Genomic DNA, 27,281 nt, shown 5'->3' with positions numbered 1-27,281 from the left:
GTACAGCTGAGGCTGATGGGAATGTCATTAGCTATTGCAGGAATTTGGTCATTAGAAACGTTACATGTTTTACATGATGGCAGTGCAAGATTAAAAGTTAAAGTTGTCAAGCATTTTACTCAAACACTGAAATGGTAACCTCATTGTGGCGTTAGAGGAAAGGTCAGAGGGTCACCAAAGTCATTAGGATACACTCTCCGGGGACCATGAATGTCTGTACAAAATTGAGACATTTCAGTCTGGACCAGGCAGCAGCCTCTGGGTCTAAAAAGTGAAGCCAATGTGGAAGTGCCATGAACTTGCAGTCTTTCTAATGGCCATTAGGGGGCGACTCCTCGGGTTGCAAAGAGAAGTCTGATTGTATAAAAGTCTATAAGAAAATGACTCTACTTTTCACTTGATTTTATTCCCTCAGTAAACATTGTAAACATGAGTTTATGGTCTCAATCTCTAGTTTCAAGTCTTCTTCAATACAGCATGATGTTCATTTAGTCAATTATGGTCCAAAATAGATCATAAAGCAGGGTATGCTTTAGGGCGGGGTTACCTTGTGATTGACAGGTCGCTACCGCGGTGTTGTCCGGTCTGCGAGTTGTCTGTGTTTTCATCTTACAACCTTCACCCTTTCACAGTGTGTTTTCAGTTCATGAAAGTTAATTGTAATATTTTAGTATGTGTAACACTGGTTGCAAAAAGCCAAGATGGCAAAAGCTAAAATGACAAACTGGAGGATTCAAAATGCCAGCCAACAAACCAATGGGTGACGTCAAGTTGACTATGTCCACCTCTTATATATTGTCTATGGTCTGGACCAAAGCAGCGGAACGACCGACTGACATTGCCTCATTAGAGCCACGTCGATAGTGTTGCTAAAAAAAACACTTCAGGGAAAAAAAGACTATCAGCTGATTCGGCTTTACTGGAAAATATAAATAACAATCAAGGCGAACAGAAATTGGAGAAGAGATGATAAGAGGAAAGGAAGTAAGCAAAAAAAAATACAGGTTACTAATCAACCGAGGCTCCAGCATCTCATCTGCTCCCATTCCTCTCCTCTTCACTTAATATGTGCCTCTTCACCTCCCTCCCTCCCTACTTGTGTTTCTCTCCCACAGATCCCCTCTCTACTCCAGCCTCCTCTGTCCCTCTCCGCCTCCTCTCTCCTGTCTCGGCGTAGTAAAGTTTTTCTCGCTGGTTGACGCGACAGCGAGGCATTAGTGCAGACGGGCTACTCATCCGCTCAGGGTCAGTGCACAGGGCACGGAGGAGAGGGAGGAAGAGGGAAGAGATGGACTCTCCACAGCCCAACTTAGAGGGGGCAGACAGGGCCAGATCCTCTGAGGTGTGTGTGTGTGTGTGTGTGTGTGTGTGTGTGTGTGTGTGTGTGTGTGTGTGTGTGTGTGTGTGTGTGTGTGTGTGTGTGTGTGTGTGTGTGTTTGTGCCTCTGTGCACGCAGTGTATCTGTGCATATGTATGCCAGTTGTGTTGATGTATCTGTTCTCCACAGCTTTGCCGTAGAGGTCAACGAAACAAGTACAAGTCTCCTCTCCGTGCTCACTCGCAGCTACACGAGCACACATCCTCTGCCTCCCTTTCTCTTTCACCGTCTCCCCATCCAACGCTTTCCCATCAAACGGCCATCAGAGCAACATATGTCAAACCTGGAGGGAACCAAGGGTGTACCGTGTGTCCCTCTGCACTGGAGTGGACTATGTGGAGTTCAGGGTAAAGCAAAAAAAATGTTCCTACAGATTTGGAAAGGCCTCAGAAAGGAATATTGAATGTGTAAATGTTGTTCCACGCCGTGTGTCCAGAGTATCGGCATGTCAAGGGTGCAATAGCGTCGCATCGAACACGCAGACGTCTGATCCCCTAGAGGGAGCTTCTGAGGAAAAAAGCCGGCATGGAAATGCATGCATACTATTAAGAAGCTGTGTGTGTGTGTGAATATGAATGTGTGTGTTTGCATGCATAAGCAGAAATGGAATTCTTATTATTTTGTTTATCTCCTTCCCTTTTCCTCTGTGTCTCTCTCTCTCTCTCTCTTGACTTGAGCAGGTAATATTCCTCGGCGGTTTCAAAGGGCACAAAAAAAAGAGCGCATTCCCAGATATCCCAAATTCCCAGCTCTATGATTCCCCTCATTATAGATGGGAACGGTCGAAGCCTTTGCCAAGTGCTCCCAGGTCTGCTCTTAATTAACCACTGCCTCTCCCGGGCGCCCCTTAAATGGAGACGGAGGGAGAGACGAGACTCTCACTTTCCCTCCGTCGTTCCGCCTTTCTTTTCCTCCTTTCCTTTGGGCTTCTTGCCTCTCATGAGATCCAAAGCACTGATGTCTTTAAACAGGTTCAATCACTTAGAGTCCATGTAGCTGCTGCGGTAGACTTAAAAGGCGTTCGGCTGCAGTGTGTTTGGAATGTGAATTACTGTACAGACCTGTGCAGTAAAGGCTGGAGTTTTTCCAGTGGATTTATGAGTAAATTCTCTCTTGCATATATTGATGTGGAATTAGTTGTGATCCCACTGCCAGAGCAACAAAATGCATCACATCAGTCCCAATAGATTCAATTAGCTGCAAACTTGCATCTTATCATTATTCTGTAGCATAGCTTTCCTAAATGGATGCTCGAGATTTAATATTCTCACCTAAAATCAGAGTCTTTGTTGTTGTTGTTGATTTGCAAAATTACGCTTATTGTATTGTTGTTTTTTTTTATTTTATTTACTAAAATGATGATAGAAATATTTGAACTCAAGTTTCTTACCATAAATCAAATGTAACCGCACTGGGCATAAAACGTCACTGACTATGTCCCACCCAAAACATATAAGGCTTAAAATTCACACTAGAACTGTGCAATTTGATTTGGTTACAAAGTAATGTATACACATTCAGGTGTGTTGCCAAAAAATCAAGAACGTTGACAATACGTCTTTCTTTTCTTATATATAAATAGATTTAGTTTTTAACCAGGTAACAAAAAGTATAATTCAGAGTGCAGATGTTGGTCGGGCGTCTTTCTTACCTGGGACGAGTGAATAGGACTGTGGACCCGACACGCTGGCTCCTAACTCCGCCCCTGCACCGGGATTGGCCAAGCTGTTCTTCATCTCGTCCAGTCCGCCAGCTAGCGAGGCCATGGTCGAGTAATCGGAAGTCTGGGCCGAGACAGGAAGTGGAGAGAGAAGAGAGAAAAGAATAGAGCAGAACAAGGTATGAGGTTTTCTGTTCCATACAATGTGAATATACTGCAGCGCTGTTGCTCACGGATGTGATCAATCTGTTTGTGATATCCTGCTACATTTTCCAACATGCAGCCCCCTCCCTCTTACTAAAGAAGCTTTACAAACATGCACACACACACATGCACACACACACACACACACACACACACACACACACACACACACACACACACAGAGAAACATACAGAAACACACCTACAGTTGAGAGTTTATTGATCTGTTTACAAAGACAGGGATTTACTGTACCACTAAGTCCAACAGTCTATAACCACAGGATCAGCTCCCTCTTTCTCTTCATCTCTCTCACCCTCGCACACACACACACACACACACACACACACACACACAGACACACATACACACTGTTGCATCGCATAGACCATGGCTAACACAAAGCCTCTTGTCTCCCAAGATACCAACAACAATAAGAACTGTGATCATCTCAGCACACGTACGCACAGTCTCCCAGTGCACTCAACACACACACACACACACACACACACACACACACACACACTCTACAGAAAGTAAAAACCTATAGAGAAGCGGAGGCAGAAGCGACAGAGCAATATCTTGCTTGTTGTCTAGCTGTACGTTTTTTTTATTCTCCGTGCAAACGCTCTTGAGAAGCTTCAAAAAAGTAAAAGCTTGAAGTCACAGTTCAAATCAAAAAGAGTCAAAATACATGTTTTAAAAAAAAAACAATAGTATCATTTGGTTCATCATACGGAGGATGAAACTGTCAATTCTTTGCAAGTAGAAGATAATAAAGATGTTATTTATTCAATTTGTTAAAGGATTATTCTTTTTTTAAGTAATTTATTTCCATACTCCTATTACCAAACCTCTTCTGATTGCACATGTGCCATACTTGTGCAACACATTTAATAAAAAATTTAAAATCACATTACAAAACGCTAAAAATATAAGTCTAAATATAACATCTATTGTCTGCAGTACAATGAAGATCATGACCTTTGGATGAGGCGGGATCATGCATCTATAACAACCTGGTTAGCCTTCTCTCTCACTAACCCAAAATGCAGACAGATAGATGGATAATTGAAACTGTCCGCTCACCTGTGTCTGACCCGAACACCGAACCATGACCCATCCATCCTTATCTCTCCACCTCATCTGTGTGTGTGTGTGTGTGTGTGTGTGTGTGTGTGTGTGTGTGTGTGTGTGTGTGTGTGTGTGTGTGTGTGTGTGTGTGTGGTGATTTAGAGTGATGCTGTTGACACTGATGACCAACTATATATAGATTAACCACCAATTCTCAGGGCTGCTACGCTCATGATGGGCAAATTACCTGCCTGTGTGTGTGTGTGTGCGTGTGTGTGTGTGTGTTTATTGCAACGTGATCTCACAGAAATACGTAAAATGATAGCAACTTCTTAACAACCCATAATGTGGTGGTGGCAGGTAATGTGTTGAAATGACGCGCTGCCACCACGGAAACAATTTAATGTTTAGGCAACAAAACTAAAGGTTAAGGAAAGGATAATCATGGTTTGGACTAAAAGAACTGTGTTATTTTTATGTAACCTCCCACGTAGCCCACCTAATTTAGAAGAACATTGAATTTGGTTTCACATGGGATACAAACACCGGTCTCCTGGGTCATATGGTATAGAAGTCTATGAGAAAATGACCCTACTACTAGTTTATGGTCTCAATCTCTAGTTTCAAGTCTTCTACAATTTAGAGTCAAAGAGACCATGAAGCAGGGTATGCTTTAGGGAGGGGCTACCTTGTGATTGACAGGTCGTTACCACCGTGTTGACCAGTCTGGGAGTTGTCTGTGTTTTCGTCTTAGAACTTCAACCCTTTCACAGTGTTTTCAATTCATGAAAGTTAATTGTCGTATTTAGCTCCACCCTCTCTCGTGTTAAGTGATCACAACATTCGTGTGACTTACTTCCACAATGGCTACGAGTTAATTTGTACACTAACCGACAGAAAACATTGTCCACTTTCCCTCATGAACTGGATTCACTCCTCTTTTTTCTGTGTGTGTGTGTGTGTGTGTGTGTGTGTGTGTGTGTGTGTGTGTGTGTGTGTGTGTGTGTGTGTGTGTGCGCGCGAGCGTACACTAATGACATCAATCAGAATTTCCTTTAGGTGACGAGGTGATAGTTTTGCACTGACCCTTTTAATACCTCTGCATCTGTGTGTGTGTGCAGGCGTGTGTTTGTGCTCACTGACCTCTTAAACACCCCTGTGCTCGTCAACACACAACACAACCACTGGACTGTGACCTGCCAAATAAGAGCTTACCCAGTACACTACACAACACACCCACAACCCCCCCCCCCCCCCCCCCCTCTCTCTCTCTTTACAGTTCCGACACATTTTTAAGCCGTCTTTTCTCTCGTAACGCCCCTCTCTCCCTCTCTCCCCCACTTCACACATCACACCTGTAGTTTTTTTTTTGTTCACCCAATCATACACGCTATCCCTGCACCCCTCCTCCCCCATCTTGGCCGCCCTCTGTCTTATTATAATGGTGTCTAATGTGTCCATGTAGCCATGTAGATGGGGGCCAGGCAGCAGCAGCGGCACAGGAGAACGGGGTCTGCCGTGATAATTGGCCATGATGAAGTTTGGCCAGTGGGGTGACAGGCCCGCTAAGGAAGATGGATCATTCTCATTCGGCCCCGTAAATGTTGTCAATTCCACCGCTCATACAGCGCCATCAGCCCTCATCAGAGGGGGAGGGACACAGCTGCGGAGGGGCTGGGGTTTGAGGGGGCAGGGAGTGGTGGAGGGGGGGAGTTGTACGTACAGGACAGGATGGAGGGTTACATGGAAAGGTAGCAGAGGGAGCTGGACCCGGGGCAGGAAGTCACAGGCAGAGAGAAGGGTCAGAGGAGGTATAGGTGGGAAAGAGACGACAAAGAGGAATGGATGCAAGTAGTGTTACTTGTTTTGTTTCCCTGTTTGCAACCTCTACTCTGTTTAATGATGGATTACAGCCATTTGTAAAGCGTAGCCTTTACCTCCAACCTCTGATTCACATTTCTTTTTTGCAAATTTCAAGTTTGCTGAAAATTTTTTTACCAGTTGAATCGAAACACAACAACAGGGCATGGGAAAAAGAAACAAGGTGATATTTTGGCTATAATAGATCTACTAAAATGTTCAATATAATCTGATGACTAAAGTGTCAAAAATGTTCATGATAAATAAATAAATAGATGATAATAAATAAAAAATAGCTGACAAGATTAACACTGCATGTAAGACATGGCGAAAGATGGGAGCTGTTTAATAAATTCATGGAGGATAGAAAAAAATGTGTAAAGAAAAAAAGAAAACAGGTTTCTTTTGGGAAACAGACCAACATTAGCTCTGCATTGACACAGTGTGCAGAGAGCTCATCCAGTTTGAAGGACTGAACTGGATTTTCTGCAACATAATGCAACATCATACTGCAAAGTTGCAAGCAACCGCACAAATCCTGTGGTACTACTTTATAACTCGAGCAGCGTATTTGTTCTCTCATGAACAAAAAATTCTGGAGTTGTAAACTCCCTCCCAATAGTATTATAAACCGCTGTGCAGTGTTTTGCCGTTTGATAAGCCATTACACCCCTTGTGTTTTTATTAATTAACGCAGTACAGTTTTCTGTCTAAACGCCAGGAATGATGTTTGGTTATCAGTTGTGCATAGAGGCCAGGAGTGTATCATATCTGCCATATTTAATATATAGAAGATTTGCATTTTAGCCTCTGTAGCCTGAACAGGGATTGTTAAGAAAAGAAAGTGGACTGCTTTGAAGCACGTATTCTAGCCAATATTTTGTTCCAAGATTTGCAATACATAAACACAACTCTCCCATTGGCTTGTTCTTGCTGTCTGCTTCCTTATATTCTCCATTAACAACAAAAAGGTGCTGAGCTAACAAGTTACATCCCAACAATGGAAAATGACTACATATCTGAACATTACAGTGTACGGCTGTAGTTTTCTCTCTCTCACCCCCGTCACTCACACATAGGAGGTTGGTCCACTGACTCAGATCTGGGAAGGTAATGGTTTGGTCCAAATTTCACATCAATAACAGATGAGCCCTAATCGACCCTCTGACACACACACACACACACACACACACACACACACACACACACACACACACACACACACACACACACACACACACACTCAGAGAGACTGGTCCTGTTGGCTTGTACATTTGCATAATAGTATTTCCCTTTTTCTCCATTCCCCAAATAGCTCCCGATTTCTCCATTCTCTCTCTCTCTCTCTCTCTCTCTCTCTCTCTCTCTCTCTCCCTCTCTCTCTCTCTCTCTCTCTCTCTCTCTCTCTCTCTCTCCCCCTCCACATTGTCTTGTGTACTCCTGATGGAAAAGGGCTTGGCTATAAACAAATACAATTCCCTCAGAGGCCCACAAACTGAGACAGGGATTGTGGGGAAGGAATTCATCTGCGCTCAAACTGAGCATGGCAGCAGTGGGGAGGGTATTCATTTCCCAACGAGCCAGATGGACCTCAACTCTGGGGAGAGGCTGTAGAAGTTCATACGTTTTGAATGACTAATAGGGCTAACATTTCTAGTTTGTGTATAATTTATTGATTTAAATTTTGAACTTAAATAATATTGTCTTGGTGGTTAGGGCCTATTGAGTTTTGCCATAGTACTAGTGAATACATTTCATTGACACAAAGGATAAGGATAAGGCTGGTGATATTCAATATTTTTCTTGTTGTCAACAAATCTCATAATAAAACAATTAATTGATTCTACTAACAAGTGTTGTCTGTGAGGCCAAAGTCTGATTGTGTGTTCAAATAGCGACACGAAAATGGGAAGTACTCGCCTGCCAATATTACGCATCAAAACTATTCATACCGGTAGCGGTGTGAATTTGCAACAGTTGCAACACTTTTTTCAATAAAAGGCTAAAAGGAGTTGGTCCTTTTAGCCTTTTATTGAAAAAAACAGGATCAGGATCCTACTTACCCAGAGTAGCGTCTGGCAGTCTGTCTGAGGTACACTGTTGTGTAGCCTAAGCTAATGTAAGCTCTTTTATAGAGTTTCCATTTAGCAAAATTATCTGTGTGAATTTGCTTCTGGTTAACAGTTACGCAGTGATTGTTTCTACGGCTTTTATTGTGAAAGGTAAGAACGGAAAGGTTGGATGTGGTCTGCACTGCTTTCGTCGAGGTTGAAAGGAGTAATAAAGTTTACTGTCTTGGTTCGGACCACAGAGCTTCTGTGTTGTTTGTCCGTTCAGCACAACGTGATTGGTTGATCAGAAAAATTGGCCTTGCTCCGAAAAAAAGGCATCGCTTTTTCCCAGCTTATTGTTCGCATTCTCTGTGGAAGAACCTATGACAAAAACATCGGCTGATGCGCAAATCAAATGATGACATGATGCAATGAACATGTAGTATATTTTGAGTCAATCCTACATGCATTGTCCTGCTATCGGTAATACTCACTAGAGTACAAAATGTGTATTCATCCACTACTCAATATAGTCCCCAACAAATATACATTTTCCTCCTGTATAAATAAAGTTTGTTAAAAACTGCAGTGCCTTGATGTTTTAGGAATTGACTGAACTTTCAAAATATAAATAAAACTATACATCTGTGACCTGCTTTGAAAGATTTACACTTACGAATAGATCAGACGTAGGGCACTTATAAACCGTACTAGCATGCATGTCAGTCTGTCAGCCTCTTTTGACCAGTTAAACCATCTCCATCCTTCAGAAGAGATCACCTTTGACAGCTCTGCTTCTTTTTAATCTTAGACCGACAAAGACTTTCTCTTTTTCTTTCTCTATCCCAGTGCAGGCAGACTGGTTGGTGCTGGGCTGGGCATTTGGACCCAGGGCAGCATTGGTGGGTGGGGGGCTCCGTCAGCCATTGCTGATTTATCACCTGGGTAATAGGAAGTGATTGATTGGAAATTCAAATGAACTCTCCCTGACAGGCACACATGCAGACACACGTACAAGCACGAGCACAGACACAAATTAATAGTGGGGCTTAATAGACTACTAGGGAGAGAGGGGGAACAAGAGCCGGAGAGGGAGATGAGATAAAAGGTTTGGCTTGTTAGGGAGGAAAGCTAAAGAAAAGGTCTGGGACTAACAGTAGCAAAGAATGGTGACGGATAAAATAAGATTTGCTTGTAAGGAACGTGAGCAATTTTACTTTTTTTATCTCTTCAAGTGGGATGACGAGTAGGGAAGAAGAAATAATAAATGAGGCTCGTGTTTCAGTGCAAGAAGATAATGAGGAGGTTGAAATGACCGCTGAAATTACAGTATATTAGTATACCACTATAATATACTATCGGCACCTGAAATAGAGCCACTAGCACTTCTGTTTCTCTCTTGCTTGCGCTCCGTCCTTTTCTTTTTCACACACACACACACACACACACACACACACACACACACACACACACACACACACACACACACACACACACACTCACAACCTCACGTCAAAGACACCATCGACAGCAGGGCCTGAGTATAAACCAGGCATCTTTCAGGAATGTCAGTCACAACACAACGTGACCTTCGTTGACCATAACCCCGACAGCACCACCTCACACACACACAGACACACACACCTCACACAGATCACAGCAGCTGAGCTGTAGCTGTCAGGGTGTCAGTGTTAAGGGTATGACTGTCAATCATTCCCTCTGGGAAATGCAAGCTGGGAAAAAAAGGGGGTTGGGGGCGGGGGGGTTAAGGGGTGGTCGACTAGACAGGATGAGAGAAGGAAGCGGAGGTAGATGGACAGATAGCAATGGCAATTTGTGTGTGTGTGTGTGTGTGTGTGTGTGTGTGTGCGCCTCTTTGTAATCACAATGCAGCGTCCCTAAAGCCAGTTTGACCCCCGGGGGAGACCCGCAGTTTAAAGCCCCTGTGCCCGACCCCAGTGGCTTGACCGGAGCTCATAGGGGACACTGACCTATGAATCATGGGTATTATAGTCTTGAGTTGCAGTCTATAGAGCTACTAGAGCCAATCCCTGTCGACCTCTCGCCCTGTGCCACTCCACGCCCCATGTCGGTCGGAGGGAAGTGAATGGGCTAAAAAGCCAAACTCTGCCCCAGAGGTCTAAGGCTGTAGCCTTCATGTGGCTCCATATACTACCACCCCTCTTGTGTGTGTTTGTCCTCTTGCCCTTGACGTTGGCTGAATAAATAAACCTGAAGTAGGGATATCTTTAAAGAATATTTCCTTAATGTTGACCGCAGGGCTGCAGATTAGAGGCAAGAGAGAAAAAGGTAGAGAGAATACAAATGCTAGCTTGTTGTCATTTTGTTATTCTGCGTGCTACTTACACCTGTCTATTCCGCTCAGGTTTACATGAACTAAACTGCTGAGAAAGGGCGGGAGGTCAATTTAGATGCAACATTAAGACAAAAATCTTCCACCTCCCCTCACGTGCAAACAAGGCGCACACACACACACGCACACAAACACACACGCAGCACATTCCCAGAGCTCCTTCGTCTCTCGTCCCTGAGCAGCAGGAAGTGAGGTCACAGCAAGAGCCAGGTCAATATGCTCATTAACCCCTGCAGTGTATCTGGATTATAGGAACATCAATAGGCTTGACTGGGTCTCTGCTGCAGCCATCACAATGCTGATCAGACCACAGGGAGCTCAAGCCGGTCTGTCAGACTGACGGCGAAACACAACTTGATGCTGACATTTTCAGAGCGCTCCGAGAAAAAAAACAGAAAAGAATAAGAAAAAAAATCTATTAGAATCAATGCGATGACTCTGCATTGTGTCGGAGGTATAATTAAGAGTATTATGCAATCTGGCTGATTTCTTCAAGTTTGACAGGGCATGGCGAGGCATAGCAGGCAGGACAGGCTGTTAGCTAAAAGCAGAGACAAGCATTTAGGATCACCAAGATTTGTTGTGTATCTGTTAGTGTATGTAAGTTAGTCTTAATGAAGTTGCTTTTAATAAGAGAGAAATAAGAGTTTCTATAAAAATAGATATTAACAACATATTTGTAGCAAATTTACAGGTAGATTAAATTAGATCAGATTAATTTGGCAAACCTTTGTCCAAAAATGACCTGAGCTAATAGCCATCAAAAACTGGAATTACATCCCTCTCAAGCAAACAACAAATACATAGCAATAATATCACAATGAAAACTATTAGCAAAGTTAGCTATGCAAGTATGTGAAATCAACGGTTTTTAAAACGGGATGAGTTCACAGCAATAACTCATCCTTGGTGGTGATGTGGCAATCATCGCAAGGAAAAAGAAATGCATCACCCGAAAGATGGACCCACGTGTGTGTTTTTTTAATGTGAGGTTTCCTCCTGTATTAGTCATGCTTTTCCCCGTCCTGATGACCCCTCAACCTGCTCCCAAACTCAGCCTCAGCCCAGAGCCTGCATGGTGCCACGCCCTTACCTTGCCAAAGTCAGGGCTCACATAGAGGTCAGAGCCGGACTGGATTGGACAGGGTCTGTCAAACAGGCGGTCCAATACCTCGATCTGCTGCGGTGAGAACAGCTCCCCTCTCATCTGCTTCCTGAGGAAGTCCCGCCCACCATGGCCGTGCCCGTTGGCCAGCGGTGACTCCTGCAAACCTGCAACCGAGAGAGAGGAGTGAGGTTAGAGGAGTTGTATGGGGAGATAGAGAAGAGGTTTAAAGAAGGTTTTGGGTGTCTGGCGTGCATAACGGAGGGAGAAAACCAGGCACAGGCGATGCAAACGGCGATGGGTTGATAAAACAAATCGCTGAGGCAGATGTGGAGGCTGAAGTTTGAGCAAAGCATAGACTCAAATGAACCCTAGTGAGCTGATTTAGGACTTAGTAGATTGTGGAGACTCAGAAAAAATGCCATACAAATGCAATCCATTACCAAGCATACGCCGTCTCTCATTCTTGATCTCTCAAAAGTACACCCTCACCTCTCATATATACACACCTGTCCGTCCCTCGTGTTGTATCGCCCATACACACACACACACACACACAGACACAAATATATATTGCTGCGGTATCAGTATTAGACTGTGAGCTCTCGTATCCTGCAGTTATTGCGAGGTTGAGGGACTGAACGAGACAATTATAAGAACTCTGAAGAGTCGCGGCCCACAAATGATTAGAAAAGAGAGAACCAGAGAAAAAAGATAAAGAGAAAAAGGGGATGAGGGTGAAAATCCCCCACTATAGAGCCAATTCATCACTCCAAACCGCTCCTGAGAGCCTATTTTAGTCCTGGGGGTCACTGTGTGTTTGGCGTGTGTGTGTGTGTAAGAGAGAGTGTGTGTCCGGTGGCAGAGGGAGTGATATGACAGACAGGTGGAGAGGGGGAAGGGGCTTCAAATATATAATTCTTTTTTTCCATTTGGACAGAGAATACAGATCCATTTGTGCCAGACTGTGATCCGAAGGAAAAAACAAAGAGTGATGTAGAAAGACAGAAAGAAAAAGATAAACAAACTAAAACTAAGGCTTTAAGGCATATTACCACATTGGACATTAAGACAGGGCTGGGTATCGGTACTCAATAACTTTAAGGTATCGACCTAAATAACCCAGTACCAAGCATTATCAAAACTTCTCTAACTGTACAGGTACTGCTATTAGGACTGGTATTATCATTTTTTAAACAAGTTGGGTTTTACTATCTTTCCTTAATCTTAAAGGAGTAGTCCACCAATTTAGCATTGGACAGGACGGACAGTTCAATACATTTAATTTAATTCAATAAAGTGTAGTTAGTTGAATTCTTACCACAGTTTATTTGCCGTAACCACATTCTTTCCATAGCGTTTTGCAACATTGTCTAATATTTAACATTCTTGTTCAGCAATGAGGTTGAGCGGTTCGAAGGTTGGACAGGATGTAAACAAGCTAACAACAACCGTTAAAACAGATTGTCTAAATCATTCATTTGGAGGTAAAACTTAAAGAGCACACCTGACGTGTCAGTAATAATCGCTCCATTGCACAGGAGATGTATGTGTGCGCTCAACTATGACAAGTACATTGGGTCAAGGTTGAGAAAGAAAGGGGCCAACAGGCAGTTTCTGTGCTAAATTAATAATTTGCCTTAGTTTTCTGTAGTTGGCAAACTAACCTGTATTATCATCTGACTGCTCACATGTCTTTACCCAACGTACCCACTTCTTACAAATAACTTGTTGTGTGCAACATTAATAAAACCAAGTGGAATGATGGCCAAAACTATGATAATAAGACCCAAGTTGTAATAATGGAGAATCATCCTTTAAATGCTAGATTAGCAGATTTAACCACATGCTAATCTACAATTCCTCAGCTGTAAAATACTACTGATTACTGGTTGCAAACTGTATTTCGAGTGGTAACCTCTGAGAGTTGATGTCATTGGCACAAAGGGTGTTTTTCAGTTCACTCCAAAGACGTCGAGCAAACCTCAACTCATGAGACCGTATCTAGCTGGTAACAAAAACAAACCTCACACTCACACAGTGCTCCATAACTCACAAAACCTCGCCGTACCTTTTCAGTACACAAAACCTCTTTCACCCACTCTCTCACAAACACACTGCTTGATCATAATCTCTCTTTCGCGACCATATAGTCTCTCTCACACACACGCAGATGCTGGGAGCAGTGTGAGTGTATGGTCCAGGTCTCTTGGTGACAGACCAATCAGGGGGGAGATAAAGCCAGTATGATGCTTTAGCCTGGTAACCCACGGCGACCCATTTAATCCCACCGGCCAGTCTCTATGATGGAATTCAATTGATCAATCATGTAGCTCTGATGGCACCATTTCAGCCGGCTTATTGCTTTCTGCTTTCTTGCCGTCGCACACAAATACAAGCACACACACACACACACACACACACACACACACACCTGAGTACACACTGTAAGACTGACCCGAGTCTGTCTCGATGGAGCACCCGCAAAGGACATACAGGGAACGAAGCAGACGACAGAAGCAACTGTAATCTAGCAGTAAGAACAAAGCTTTTACTTATATGATAATCAATATTGTCCATTCGTCTGTATGAATGTGTGTGTGTCTGTGTGTGTGTGTGTGTGTGTGTGTGTGTGTGTGTGTGTGTGTGTGTGTGTGTGTGTGTGTGTGTGTGGATGTGTGGATGTGGGTGTGTGGGTGTGTGGGTGGGTGGGTAGCTTGATATCCGGCTGGTCTCATTGTGTCCATGGATGGGTAAAGAAACTCATTGCCGTGACGGGTTAAATCCTATTCACTGTCGGATACACGCACACACACACACACACACATACACACATACACACACACACACACACACACACACACACACACACACACTCACACTCACAGCTGCCTCTATCTCTGTGAGTCAGTCTCAGAAGGGAAGCGCTTCTCTTCCCTCTTTTTCAGAGCAGAACAAAACAAACAATGAGCCCTTATTGTTCTCTCTTCTCTGCCTTTTTCCTCTCTCTTCCGCCTTCTCTGTCTCCCTCTTTTGCTCTCTCTCTCTTTCTCTCTCTCTCTCTCTCTCTCTCTCTCTGTCTGTCCCTCTCCCTCTCCCTCTCGATTCACTCTCTCTCCCTTTGCCTGCCTTTGCCATTTTTTTCTGACAACCCAGGAACAGTTGAATTATTAAATCCAAACACCTCAGAGAGTTAGATGGGTTGTCACCTGTTTGTGTGTTTCAGTGCATGTTCTGTGTGTGCGTGTGTTTGAGTGTGTGTGTGATTGTGTGTGTCTGTCTGCAGGGGGTAGGACACCACCAGTGTGCATCTTTTTGCACTTGACATAGATTATCATACTGATAGGACAAGGGTCGTAAGTCTGACCTCACAGCACCAGCCTGTGCATGCCTGTGCGTGCTTGTGTGTGTGTGTGTGTGTGTGTGTGTGTGCCCCATCTAAACTCCAGAGATCAAAGTTTGGGGGGGGGGGGCACTGAACTCAGGGTGAAGGGCGGAGCTCCCCTCCCTCCTCTCCTCCATCCTCCATCCTTTGCTTAACCCCCAGCGTCTTTTATCTGGTAAGCTGCTGCATGTCACAGTGGATGCACAAGGGGGTGAGAGGTCATCTTGGCATTCTGGGTAAAAATATTTCTTCCTCGTGTAAAAGGGAGTTTTTTTTGTGTGCATACATGAGTATACTTTTCACTCAAGGAAAGAAACATGCCCTGTCTTAACAGGCCACCTGTACTGAACCTTGTATCCATGTTGGATGCACATGCATGCGCGCGCACACACACACACACGCACACAGCCTAAGAGAATAGGTTAAGATACAATAGTCCCCTTTTGGCCCCACAAGTCAAGTTCTTCCATTCACTCCCATTCATCTACATTTCGCCCTCAGTCACCCCCCACTTCCCCTCTCTTTGGCTGGGGGCACAGGTCACCGCAGGGCTTTACCCCCACACACTCCTCCTGCCAACACACACACACACACACACACACACTTGCAATGATCCCGCCTTCCTGTGTTCCCATCACTTGCGCAGCTGCCATTTCTATGCTTGCATGTTACAGCAGAAATAAAAGCTTTCCTGCATGCATGTTCTTATACTATATATATACTGTATACATGATGCCATGTCATGTGATATGATTATGATTTTATACTCGAGGGCACTATATGGCTTGAATCCAACGTTTCGTTAAACAATTATATATATATATATATATATATATATATATATATATATATATATATATATATATATATATATATTATCAATATGAATTCTATTCACCTGAATGGATTAGTTTTTACTCCATTTTGAGTTCATAAAAGGAAACAGGTGCACTTCTCCTGCCCTTCATTTCTGTTGGGTGGGCCACCTCTAAAGAGACATTTTGACTTATCACAGCAGGAAGCACAGGTAGAGCACAGGTGGCACAAATAACACTATAACAATAGCTCAGTTCCATTCAAGTGTCCAATGAAGCCATGCCAGTGAACCATTGTGCACTGTATCAGGGTCACGCAACAGGAACAGCTCAATGGTATTCGGCCATCATTAATAATATCATTAATGCGGCTCTGAGGAAGAGTGGGTCGTCCGCTTATCGGAAGATTGGCGGTTTGATCCCCAGCTCCTCCGGTGCCATTGGAGTGTGAGTGTGTGTGTGAATGAGCATTAGAGTTTGGCACCTTGTATGGCAGCCTCTGCCATCAGTGTATGAATGTGTGTGTAGTGTAAAGCGCGGTGAGTGGTCGGATATAAATGCAAGTCCATTTAAAATGAATGGCAACTGTGCCTTTCCTGCTGTTATGACACGTCAACATTTTTATTTTCAAACAATGGACCGACAAAAAGGCAATTCCCCAAAGTGATTCTTCTGCATTCTTCTACTTTTTTGTTCCAGATTTTGTTTTTGGGAAACACGTTAAGTCGAGGTCTGAACCTTGTCTGATGCTCATCAAAGACACTGTAACTGTCTCATTGCTGCATATGTATCATATTCACATGGCCTGAGAAATAGATATAATAACATCAGCGTGAGAAGGCTGTGTGATGGTTGGCCTTGTGCGTGACTTGTGTACCTCTCTTTCCTCCTGTGTACAAAAGCTCGTACCGACAAGCATTTGGGCGTGAGTGGGTGTGAGAAGCTTGCATCACTGTGTATTTGTGTATGTGTTTGTCTGTCCATGTCAGCGCATGCTGTTCCCCCCTGTCGCCCCGTGCTGCGCGCGTGTGTCATTATCCAGCGGGGGCTGCTCTAATGGAAGCTGTGATTAGCAATGCTGTTAATTAGACCACAGAGCCGACCGTGCAGACCTCTGCCATGGAAAACACTGCAGATTAAGAAGAAAAAAAACACAGGGGCTGAAACGTGACGCAGAGCGACACAATGCTCTGTGGATGCTTCAGTGAAAGGGGGTTGATACAGTATTTTCCGATAGGAGTTGTGAAATGCGAGGTCCAGTCGTAAAAAACAGAGACAGACCACACATGTAGCACACAGTGCAGCACGTCATGCACACAGAGAACAAAGTGGAACAATAATGCCGCTAATTAGATAACAGAGCTTCGGCTTCAGCTGCAGATTCAACCACAGTGTCTGTGCCGCGGACATCAGAGCACACATAATAGAGTGGGATACATTTGTTTAATTATACGTGACTCGTATTATTCTCGTCAATGAAATTTGGCTTCAAAAGAAAAGTAGAGACAGAAATCCTAAATTGAGCCATTACTAATGTAACACCGTGTGCTTTTCATCCTATGAAAGGTCAGAGGAAAGGACAACTGTAGGTCAGTATTAAACATGACATACTGTGAAGTGCTGTGGTGCCACTAGCGAAGTTTCCATCCAAATTTCATGCAAATTCAAATTAAATATCCAGAAAATCTGCAAAAGAACTACACTGCGTGTTTCCATCCAATACGCGAATATTAGCACCTGGGTGCATTAATAGAAACAGCTGATGAATTCACCAATCAGGTGACATGAAACCATTGCAGGGGCGCAGAGAGTGCAACAAGACGACGTGATCAAAAGTGTGCCAGAGGAATGGTGGAAAAGGAAAAATGGCATTTAAGTTTATTTCATGAATCAATTTGAGGAAAGTTACTGTGACCTTATGGGTCCATACGGATCTGATCAGATTGTTGGAATTTTTGGTGGATCAGCAACAAATACTCAGTAAAAACTTTTTACTTTTATCCAACTTGTGGCGTTTATACTTTTTATTTTTATGTACAACGCAAACTCACAATTATTGAGGAACACAAAACAAAATAAATTTAGATCCAACGTGTGTACAACTGTTAGCTACCATGTGTGTGTTTGTATGTGTGTGTGTGTGTGTGTGTGTGTGTGTGTGGGTGGGTGTGTGTAGGTGTGTGTGTGTGCAGGCCTAAAGTCTTTGTGCTCTGCTGATAGGTAAGTGGGCCGTATCCGAGCATGTCGAACGCTCAAGGTGCACCTGGGATTCATCCTGGAACCTGCTGGAATGTTTGGGAAATTCATCAGCAGTGGGAAAAGGACCCCATACTGTATCTTTGTGTGTGTTAGAGACAGAGAGCGAGAAATAGCCCCCAGTGGCGTTCTGTCACCCCCCCCTTCGCTCCGACATCTGGTCCTGTCTCATTTACCGTAGGAGACTGTCTGTTTGATGGCTTTTTAATGCCACTGACACTGCCACATACACACCAACGAGCATGCACACACGTATGCGCACACACAAATATGCCTACAGCCCTAACCCCCCTCATGTGCACACGCCTCCATTAACATGCATCCAGCATTGATCCGGTGTGACAGTGTATATGATCGATAGTGCATGCATAAACTGACTTCTCAGGTAGCTCCCCGGTGAAGCACCTCTAATAAACAAATAGGGGGTTTCCGAATGAAGATGTTTGGTTTAAAACTCCCATACTGCACCTGCACACACACTCACACACATCTGTCATTAATCCGAGTTCTTTCCATCTGGGCTCTCCGTGTTGGGAGGGAACGGAGGGGGTTCTGAGGCTGTACGTATCGTTTATGTATATTGTGTACTTGAAAAATTCCATTACCATTCAAAAATAAAAATAAATACAATGACGCAGGCAGGCAAGGTAAACAACTACACACATATTCTTTTTGCTCACCTTCATCCCTCTTCCTCTTGCCCACGTCAGCGGCTGAGCTGATACCCAGAATGCCACTGATGGAGTACGAGGAGCCGGCTGAGTCGTTGGTCACTGCCGACACTTGTGTGGCCGCCACGGACGTCACTGCAGACAGACCACATGACCATACAATTATGCATTGGGGAAAAAGTAAGGTGGAAGAATAATCACATATCGTTTTATGTTATATCACATTTTAACCTCCTAAGCTCTGTCCCTCGGAAAAACGCCTACACATAATATCAGGTACCAAAATGTATCATTTCGACCATAAAGCGTATATGCATATGTATATCTGGTCTCTGTTGAAAGGCAAGAAGCTATGGAATCTGAATCCAGTATAAGTAAGTATATTTCTATTAACATGCCAGTGTAAATGGAGCATGGATGCAATGAACAAAAAAAATAGCCATGTTACAAATAACATAAATCCTCCAAAGACATTGAAATAGTAATAATCACAATGAATGTTGCTATATGACCGAAAAGCTCCATGATATACAGGCAGATAAATGGAGACTGCCAGGGCCCGCAGTGCTTTTTTGAAGTGATTCATCTAAGCAAGCTGAAAACAATGACATAAGGCTTGTTGGTGTGGGTGCTTCGATACAGCCCCCGCCAGCTACAAACAGCCAGAGTTCCCACCAGTGCAAGTCAATCAAACTTGACTAAGATGCTGTGACTTCCCATTGGCACAAGCTTTACTGTAAAACAACATATAGTTAAATATTTTGGCAAGAACTTACATTTATGTCTCTGTGGTTGTAAAATTTGTGTGACTGCTTCATTCCCCCAATAATAGTGAACATTGTGTGTTTTGAGGACATTTAGAAAACTCTAAATATCTAGTTCCCAGCGTTACCAAACATACAGAAGCCGAGACCTGCCGTACAAGCAATCACATGTGGCTGGTGCTGCTACTGTAACGCACCTTATTTAGGGCTCATATATAATAAAGGTCACCATCAGCCCAATAGCACTTCTTCATCTGTGCTATTTAAAAACATCTTAAAGAAAGAGTAGTTCCATCATATGATGTTAAACAGATGAATAAAATCATACTACATGACCCTGAACCTTGTAGCTGTTGTTCACTGAAATTATCCAAAACATTTATTGTTCTTCTTACTCAAAGTGCAACTTTCCCATGTCTTGATTACGTTAATTATGATACATTCACAGACACAAAAAGCTGCCGGAAATCCTATATTTCTCTCCCTAAACTCAACGAAAATGCACGTTTATCCTCTAAAACTTTTACTCAGCCATAAAGACCAAATTGAGGCTTGAGAAAAAGAAAAAGAAAAAACACTAAGGACAGGAGTCTGTGTTTTGCCCCTCGTTGTCTTTCCCTCTAATCTTCTCCCCTGAGGGAGACAAGTTCCTCGCTGGGCGACAAAGTGACATACTTTTCACCGCTTCATTGACACACACACACACACACACATTCTGCAGACAGACACAAACATGCACACACCGAAACATACAGTCACTCATTCCTTGGTCCCTTATCTGTGCCCCTGTAAGCGGACATGGGGTTGAGTGACAGTACGGTATCCCAGGAGGGACAGAAAGGTGTGGAGACAGACATCCTAATCCTCTCTCCCAGCAGACCCCCCAAACACAGAAAGACAAGACCGAAAAGGGAATGTAAAAAAAAGAAACGATAAACCAGAGGATCAAGGTCCCTTCCAGCCGTTACTCCTTCGCTAACGACAAGGAGAGTATAATGAATGCATATCCCTCCTTTTCCCATCACTTGATTTAGCACTTCAATTATCTGATTTTCCTTTCTCTTTCTTTCACTCTTTTTTTTTATCAGACGTAACGCTTTTATTCCGCAAATCCAAATGTTCAATTTTCCGCCTGGGAGTGGGACCCATTTATCTGTGTAATCTGTAAGCGTGTGTGTGTGTGTCTGGGTGCATCTAGGTGTATGTGTGTGTGTGTGTGTGTGTGTGTGTGTGTGTGTGTGTGTGTGTGTGTGTGTGTGTGTGTGTGTGTGTGCTAAATGTGTGCAAAAGGCAGGAGTCAGGGAGCAGTGTGTGTGAAATTAATTTAGATTAATAGACAATGTGCGATTATGAAGATATGAGAGACACCGAAACACAATCCACTGCAGGGCGAAGTGAGGGAGGTAGGGAGGTAGGGAGGTAGGGAGGGAGAAGGAGGGAGAAGGAGGGACGCTCTCATATTTATTTGTACTGTGTGAGTAAAGGGAAATAACGTTTCAGTTATAGCTGTAAGCGATATATATTGCTTCAGCCTGTAACATGATTAGAAACTACAAATGAACAGTCAAACCGTGTTAATGTGTCAAGGGCCTTTTGATGAAGAATATTAATTTCACTCGTACAAACATCGTTTTTATGCTTATTTACTCACACATCCTTGCAATCCACCTTAAATTGGCAAAATAAAACATGGCCGAATTAACCCCGCAAAAATAATTTTCCGTTTGTGATCTAGGAAGGACATGTGCCGTAGACAAGATCAGTCATGATTCGGAACCTGCTTTGAGGCCTCTGTCATTTCGCTTCACTGTGTGGTTTAGCCGTGCGTATTCCCCAACAAATGTGCAATTAATCCAATGAACACATATCAAACCACATAATAAATGTGGGCCTTTGTAGCCCCCTGAAGGGAGGCCTCGGGGCAGTTGCACACTTTGTCCGGATTAATAATCCAGCCTTGGTATGAAGGAGAATTTGGGGACATACTGTAAATGCTCAATCATGATCTCCATTAGCAAACATTCAGTGCTTACGATACTTGTTTTTTGGAGGCATTAAGCTGGACGCGGCTGTCAACTCTCCCCTTTAAGAGGTTAATAACCCACAAGTTTACCAAACACACTCTACCTCCCGTTACCTTTACTTCACTCCTCATCTTGATTGAAACATTTGAGCAAAGACCTTCGTAGCTCACGACGTTTCACTCCAGGTTAAGGTTCAGAATTTTAAATACGTTTCGTTGTTCCACACGCTGCACTCGGGCCCCTGAGAGATTCACTCAACAACGGCTCCGCTGTTAAAATGTGCTTTGACAGTTGGAAACAGGATTTTTGTTGCGGCGGACCTACCTAAGTTGTGAGCCGACATTGAGCCGGTTTGGCCGGGCGGCTGCTGCACCTTTGTCCGAATGATCCTGCAGGAGGAGAGAGAGGAGATATTAATGTGTGAGTGTGAAGTGGTCGTTTGTGTGTGTGTGTGCGTTTGTGTGTGTGTGTGTGTGTGTGAGGATTCTGCTGAGTGACAGAAAGAACATGACCATCGTGGGAGCTAAATGGTGTGTGTGTGTGTGTGTGTGTGTGTGTGTGTGTGTGTGTGTGTGTGTGTGTGTGTGTGTGTGTGAAGTGGCTGAGGCAGGCTGACATGGCAGAGGGGCCTCACACTTCCTGCTTGGCTGCTCATGCAAGCCTTTTTCCTTCCTCTTTCCTTTCCTTTCTTTTTCCTTTTCCTCCCCCTTTTTCCTCCCCTCTCATGTCCTCTCCTCTCCTTCCCTCTCCCTTTCTCTCCTTTCCTTTTGTGTCTCTCTGTCCGTCCCTACTCTCGCACACCTTCCCTCCCTTTTGTCTGCCTCCTTTGCTTACTCCTCTCTCTTATTTCACCATACCTCCCTCTCTCTTTCTCCCTCTCCCTCTCTCTCTGCCTCTATGCTCAGGGGAAAGGGTTGTCATTGTACCATCGTGTTGAACCACTGAGCTGCAGCCACTTCATACATATGGAGACTGGGGCCTCTTTGCCATTCTCTTTTCCACACACACACACACACACACACACACACACACACACACACACACACACATAGAACACACCATATTATATTGCTCTGAGCTCTACCTACTCTCAGTACCTGTTGCTATAAAGTTGATACTCAAACAGAACGTATACCTGTTGATGGAGCTGACGCTGGGGACGCTGTCGTTGTCGCACACTCTCTCGGCCAGGAGCCGGTCCCGGATCTCCCAGGCAAACATGGTGGGATTTTGGCGTTTGTAATCGGCGATCTTGTCGACCACTTTGGGAGTAGCAACCTTTGGTTTGGATCCCCCGATGACCCCGGGCCGGATGCTGCCCGTCTCATAGTACCTGCCAAATCAGAGCGCAGAAGAGGCTCGCGTTGGTCACGAAGGTTGTCAAATTTACAGAGGAAGTGTTGGATAGAAGCTGCGTGGGAGGTCGATTCTATGATTTCAAACTTAAAGAATGTGTCATCTCAAAGATCCAAAATGGGATTAAAAAAACAAGAAAAAAAACAATGCAACATGTAAGAATCATGAGGCTAAGACGTTTAAACATTCACGACAGTGTGACTTGATCAATTGACGTTGGTCCTCTTATTTTGACCTTTTTTATCAGTGGAGATGATTGCGCAAAAGTGATCAAATCCCGCTTAAATTACGAGAGGGTTTACATGGTTAGTAATGCCGTTCTAATTGTTATCTACTTTGTCCGTGGTTCCTAAATCTTTGGTCACTAAATTACAGTTTGTAGAACCGCTGGGTACTGTCGTTATAGCAAAAGTCACTCAAACAGGGGCAAATAGGGCATTTGTTTGGGAACTAAGTTCGGCTTCAGATTTGGTGCACTCGTGACACCAGTCTGAGCTCTCTCCCCTCCCGACTCCTCTGCACATGAACGACCTTCCTGCTTCTTATATTCAACTGAAGCTAGCATGAGTCTGTTTCAGTCGAGTCAAGCGGTTATCTTCCACAGTCACAGCCTTTGTCGCAGTTATTTGTGGGGAAAGATAAAGAGAGTTTCATTCCAAAGAAGCAAAACATTGGAAGACATCCACTTGACTGAACTATGCTGTATCCTCATATTAGCTTCTGTCGAACATCACGATGTGTTTTTGCAGGGAGCTGAGGATTCTATCGGCCATCTCTAACATTCACAAGGGATCACTTCACAGCCAGTATGGACAGGAGAAATAACTACAGCGACCAATGACTCTTTCAATGTTCATATGAGAGTGTGAAATAACACAGTTTGGTCAGTGTTGTTAAGCTTCACACTATGACGCTCTTCCTGCCCTTCTAGCGTCAGATTTGCATGTCTCAGAGACGGCGTGTCAGTATCCGCTCTTTACGTGCAAAATAAACTTTCACCTCGACAGGAAGTTAGGTTTAGGCAGCAAAACCACTAAGGTTTTGGAAAAGAGCGGGGTCGACGTGACTATGTACCTGACTTCTGCTTTAAGCAACCGTTTCTAAATTTGACAACGATTAAGAAATATTGCAAATATTACAAAAGCCACATAACAGATATTCTGACAATAGCACACACTGTAACTCTTGCCACATTCAGGACTCTATTCTATAACAAATGGCTCTATTTGTCTCTGCTGTTGTCTCTATTTGGCCTTTTAGTTTCATTGACTATTTTCAAGACTTTTTTTTAATGTCCTCGCAAAAAGACATCTTCAACCCTCAGACTTAGAAAGGGAAACTCCAGGTGCTCTTTAGTAACATTACATATGTTGTATTCAACGCTTTTAATTATTGGTAACCTCACAGGGCCTTCATTGGAGCGGAGAGACTAAAAACTGATTGTTTTACACTATTGCCATGATGTCAAAATGTTGACGTCATGTCAGTGAAACTACAAATCAGACAATTCAATGTGTGGCAGTCCCTTCTCTACTTATAACATGTGAAACCGACCTCCTCGCGGTTATTAGAGCCAACAGCTGGATAACAGTTAAACTGAACGTGACGCCAAAAATATTCATGATGTCTGACTCGTGCCGCTTTTTTCTTTGGCAGTTTCACATTGTGACAGAGAAGAGGGTGGCACACACACACACACACACACACACACACACACACACACACACACACACACACAGATTCAGGCGTTTCGTGTCCACCATGGCTATTTCATGAATGTATTTGCATGCAGAAGGGGCATGGGTGCAGGGAGGGGGGGGGGCGGCGGGGGGTAGGGTAGGACAGCAAATGTGCTACAGAGCTTGCAGAGAAAGGGGGATGCTGTGTGTGGATGCAAGCTGTCAGTCAGTCTTAAACCTGCTCTCTCTCTCTCTCTCTCTCTCTCTCTCTCTCTCTCTCGCTCTCTCTCTCTCTCTCTCTCTCTCCATCGCTGTACGGTAGAGTTATCCCTTCCGTGAAGATGTGTGCTCCTGTAAATGTGCGCTTCCTTGTCTCCCTTTGTGTGTGTGTGTGTGTGTGTGTGTGTGTGTGTATGTGTATGTTGCGCACATTGACTGTTCACAGCTGGAGTATAAACACAGCTAAAGGAAAAACAAACAAAAAAATCTATTTCCAAATGGAAAACTATTTAAATTATTCACAGCGGAATCATTGGTGAATAAACGAGCGTGGTTATTGATATCCGCACAATGATGAGCTAACGCACACACACACACACACACACACACACACACACACACACACACACGGAGCGGTAGAGTTGGTGTTTTTGTTCTGCTGGCACCAGAGAGACAGAGAGGAGAGGATAAAACAACCCTCCCTCCTTCCTTCCATCCCTCGATCCCTTCTCCCCCCCTCCCTCACGGTAACGCTTCAGTGAGTTGAACGGCCAGGACAGGGGGAGAGAGAGAGAGAGAGAGAGAGAGAGAGAGAGAGAGAGAGAGAGAGAGAGAGAGAGAAGCAAGGGAGAACAATGAGCAACACATTTTTTTTGATATAGCTGAGGGTTGCTGTAGCTAATCCTTCCCCTCCGTCCCCTCAAATGGTCTCTCTGTCTCTCACCCCTTTTTCCCCCCTGCCCTCTTCTTCTTTAACACGCCTTTCCCCTTTTTGATTGTGTTCTTGTCTTTCTCCCTTTCTCCATCTCACTTCGTTTTTTTTTGGGGGGGGGGGGGTTCAGAAATATGGTGCCACTTTCATTTTGATGCTAATTCCCAAAAAAGTGATGAATCTTTTCCCTTTTGTCCCCCTTTCTTCTCCGGGGGACGGAACGAGCAGGGATTTAGTCTTGAATTTTAGCTTTGAAAAGGCAAAGAGAGAAAGAGAGAGAGAGAGAGAGAGGGGAAAAAAAGGGAGGAGGGGTGGGGGGGGGGGGCAGTGGAGAGACACAGAAATATTGAGAAGGGTCGGAAGAGAAATACAGGATACAGAGAGGGAAGAGAAAGGTTAAAGGGGCAAAAAGAAAGAAATAAGGGAGAAGAAGAGGCAAGGAGCAGACAGCTTGTGGATGCTGAGGGAGTCAAAGAAATGGTAGAATGGACACGAAATGAGTCAGTGTGACCTTACAGGGGCTTCAGTTACACATGCTAAGCTAACACTGAACCTGAAGCCAACAATAAAACCCCCCAAAAAATGAACCGGATTTAGACTTGTAGCTGTCCTGCTTCAAAGATTTCCCTCCCCCAAAGATGGCGTCAGACCGGTAAAGCCGCCACGTTTATACACCTCGGCAATGGTTACCTGCCCAGTATCTTGCTGACACACCCGTGGCTGACTCGCAGCTGGCGTGAGATGTCGCAGGGCCGGACCCCTTGGTGGGCGAGTTCCACTATTCGCTGCCGGACCACATCCGGGAGGGGCCGGCCATTCACAAACACGCCTCCAAGCTGGTTCACCCCGCCGTGTCCTGGAAGAGAGAGACAGAGAGAGAAGAAGAAGACACGTCAAAAACAAGGTGAAGGGTGAGTGACGGAGAGAGGAATGCTACGGCTGCCTATGAATTTAATTAGGTTACAGGCAGTGAAATGAGACAAAGATAAAGTTATTCAAAGTGACCAATTGAAGGTCCGAACGAGTGTGACCTCACAGATAAAATCTGTGAAAATTCTTCATTTACTGCATTGTTAGTGTCCGAGGCCTGGTCTTTCATTGAAATACATTTATTTTTGGAAAGACGCAATAGACAATTTCCCAAACTCCTGCTTTTTCCGACACGATCATCCCGATTCTTCCAATCCATCCAATCTAGATGAAGCAAAGCCATGTCTTAAAGAGACAGACGGTCATTTATCAGTGATGTTGACACAAACATCACACCCAGTGTGCCACATTCCAGTCTGGATTAAAAGCCTCCGCATTCGATCCTATTCGCTCGCTTCCTGTTGTCACCCTCGTGGGTTTTCTCTCGCTTCGCGGTGAGAGACAAAAGTCAAACGACAACAAAAATGTAAGCATGTCAAATATAACTCTATACACAAAATGTCTTATTTCACCGATGGAGGGACACTCTGTGTGTGTTAATTTTGTTATCATTCTTTAGAAGGTTTGGTTAAGACAATATTAATAGCTAGAGCCACACTTTCTGGACTAGGATCCCACAGCTACTGGAGTCAATTTAATATCTCAAATCCATGTGATTTCTCTCCCAGCCACTGATTTATCTAGCTCAGCACCATAGTACCAGTTAGACTGTTCCAAAGTGCAAGCTTTGCCCATTTTAGATTTTCAGTAAATGAGGGGATTCATT

At 44.0% G+C, this 27,281-nt stretch overlaps 1 protein-coding gene across 3 annotated transcripts in view; it reads right to left on the bottom strand.

Annotated features, from left to right (window-relative positions):
• pax5 (paired box 5) overlaps nucleotides 1-22,931 on the bottom strand; it is a 38,232-nt gene extending 15,301 nt beyond the window's left edge. For 2 of the 3 annotated variants that reach the window (XM_068727185.1, XM_068727186.1), the window contains exons 1-5: nucleotides 22,755-22,931; nucleotides 21,944-22,008; nucleotides 18,841-18,966; nucleotides 11,693-11,871; nucleotides 3,030-3,162 (exon numbers count right to left, since the gene is read on the bottom strand). In XM_068727185.1, the coding sequence (XP_068583286.1) occupies nucleotides 3,030-3,162; nucleotides 11,693-11,871; nucleotides 18,841-18,966; nucleotides 21,944-22,008; nucleotides 22,755-22,840 (589 nt within the window). In that variant the 5' untranslated portion in view covers nucleotides 22,841-22,931. The remainder of the gene's footprint in view (nucleotides 1-3,029; nucleotides 3,163-11,692; nucleotides 11,872-18,840; nucleotides 18,967-21,943; nucleotides 22,009-22,754) is intronic. The other variant, XM_068727187.1, reaches the window with a different exon arrangement.
• Between the last annotated feature and the right edge of the window lie 4,350 nt (nucleotides 22,932-27,281).

Source organism: Cebidichthys violaceus, unplaced genomic scaffold (genome assembly GCF_023349555.1).
Source record: "Cebidichthys violaceus isolate CVI_PGR_0920_01 unplaced genomic scaffold, fCebVio1.0.p SCAF_4, whole genome shotgun sequence".
NCBI lineage: Eukaryota > Metazoa > Chordata > Actinopteri > Perciformes > Stichaeidae > Cebidichthys > Cebidichthys violaceus.
Note: the sequence above shows the minus strand (reverse complement) of the source record. Positions and strands in the feature narration are given on the sequence as shown.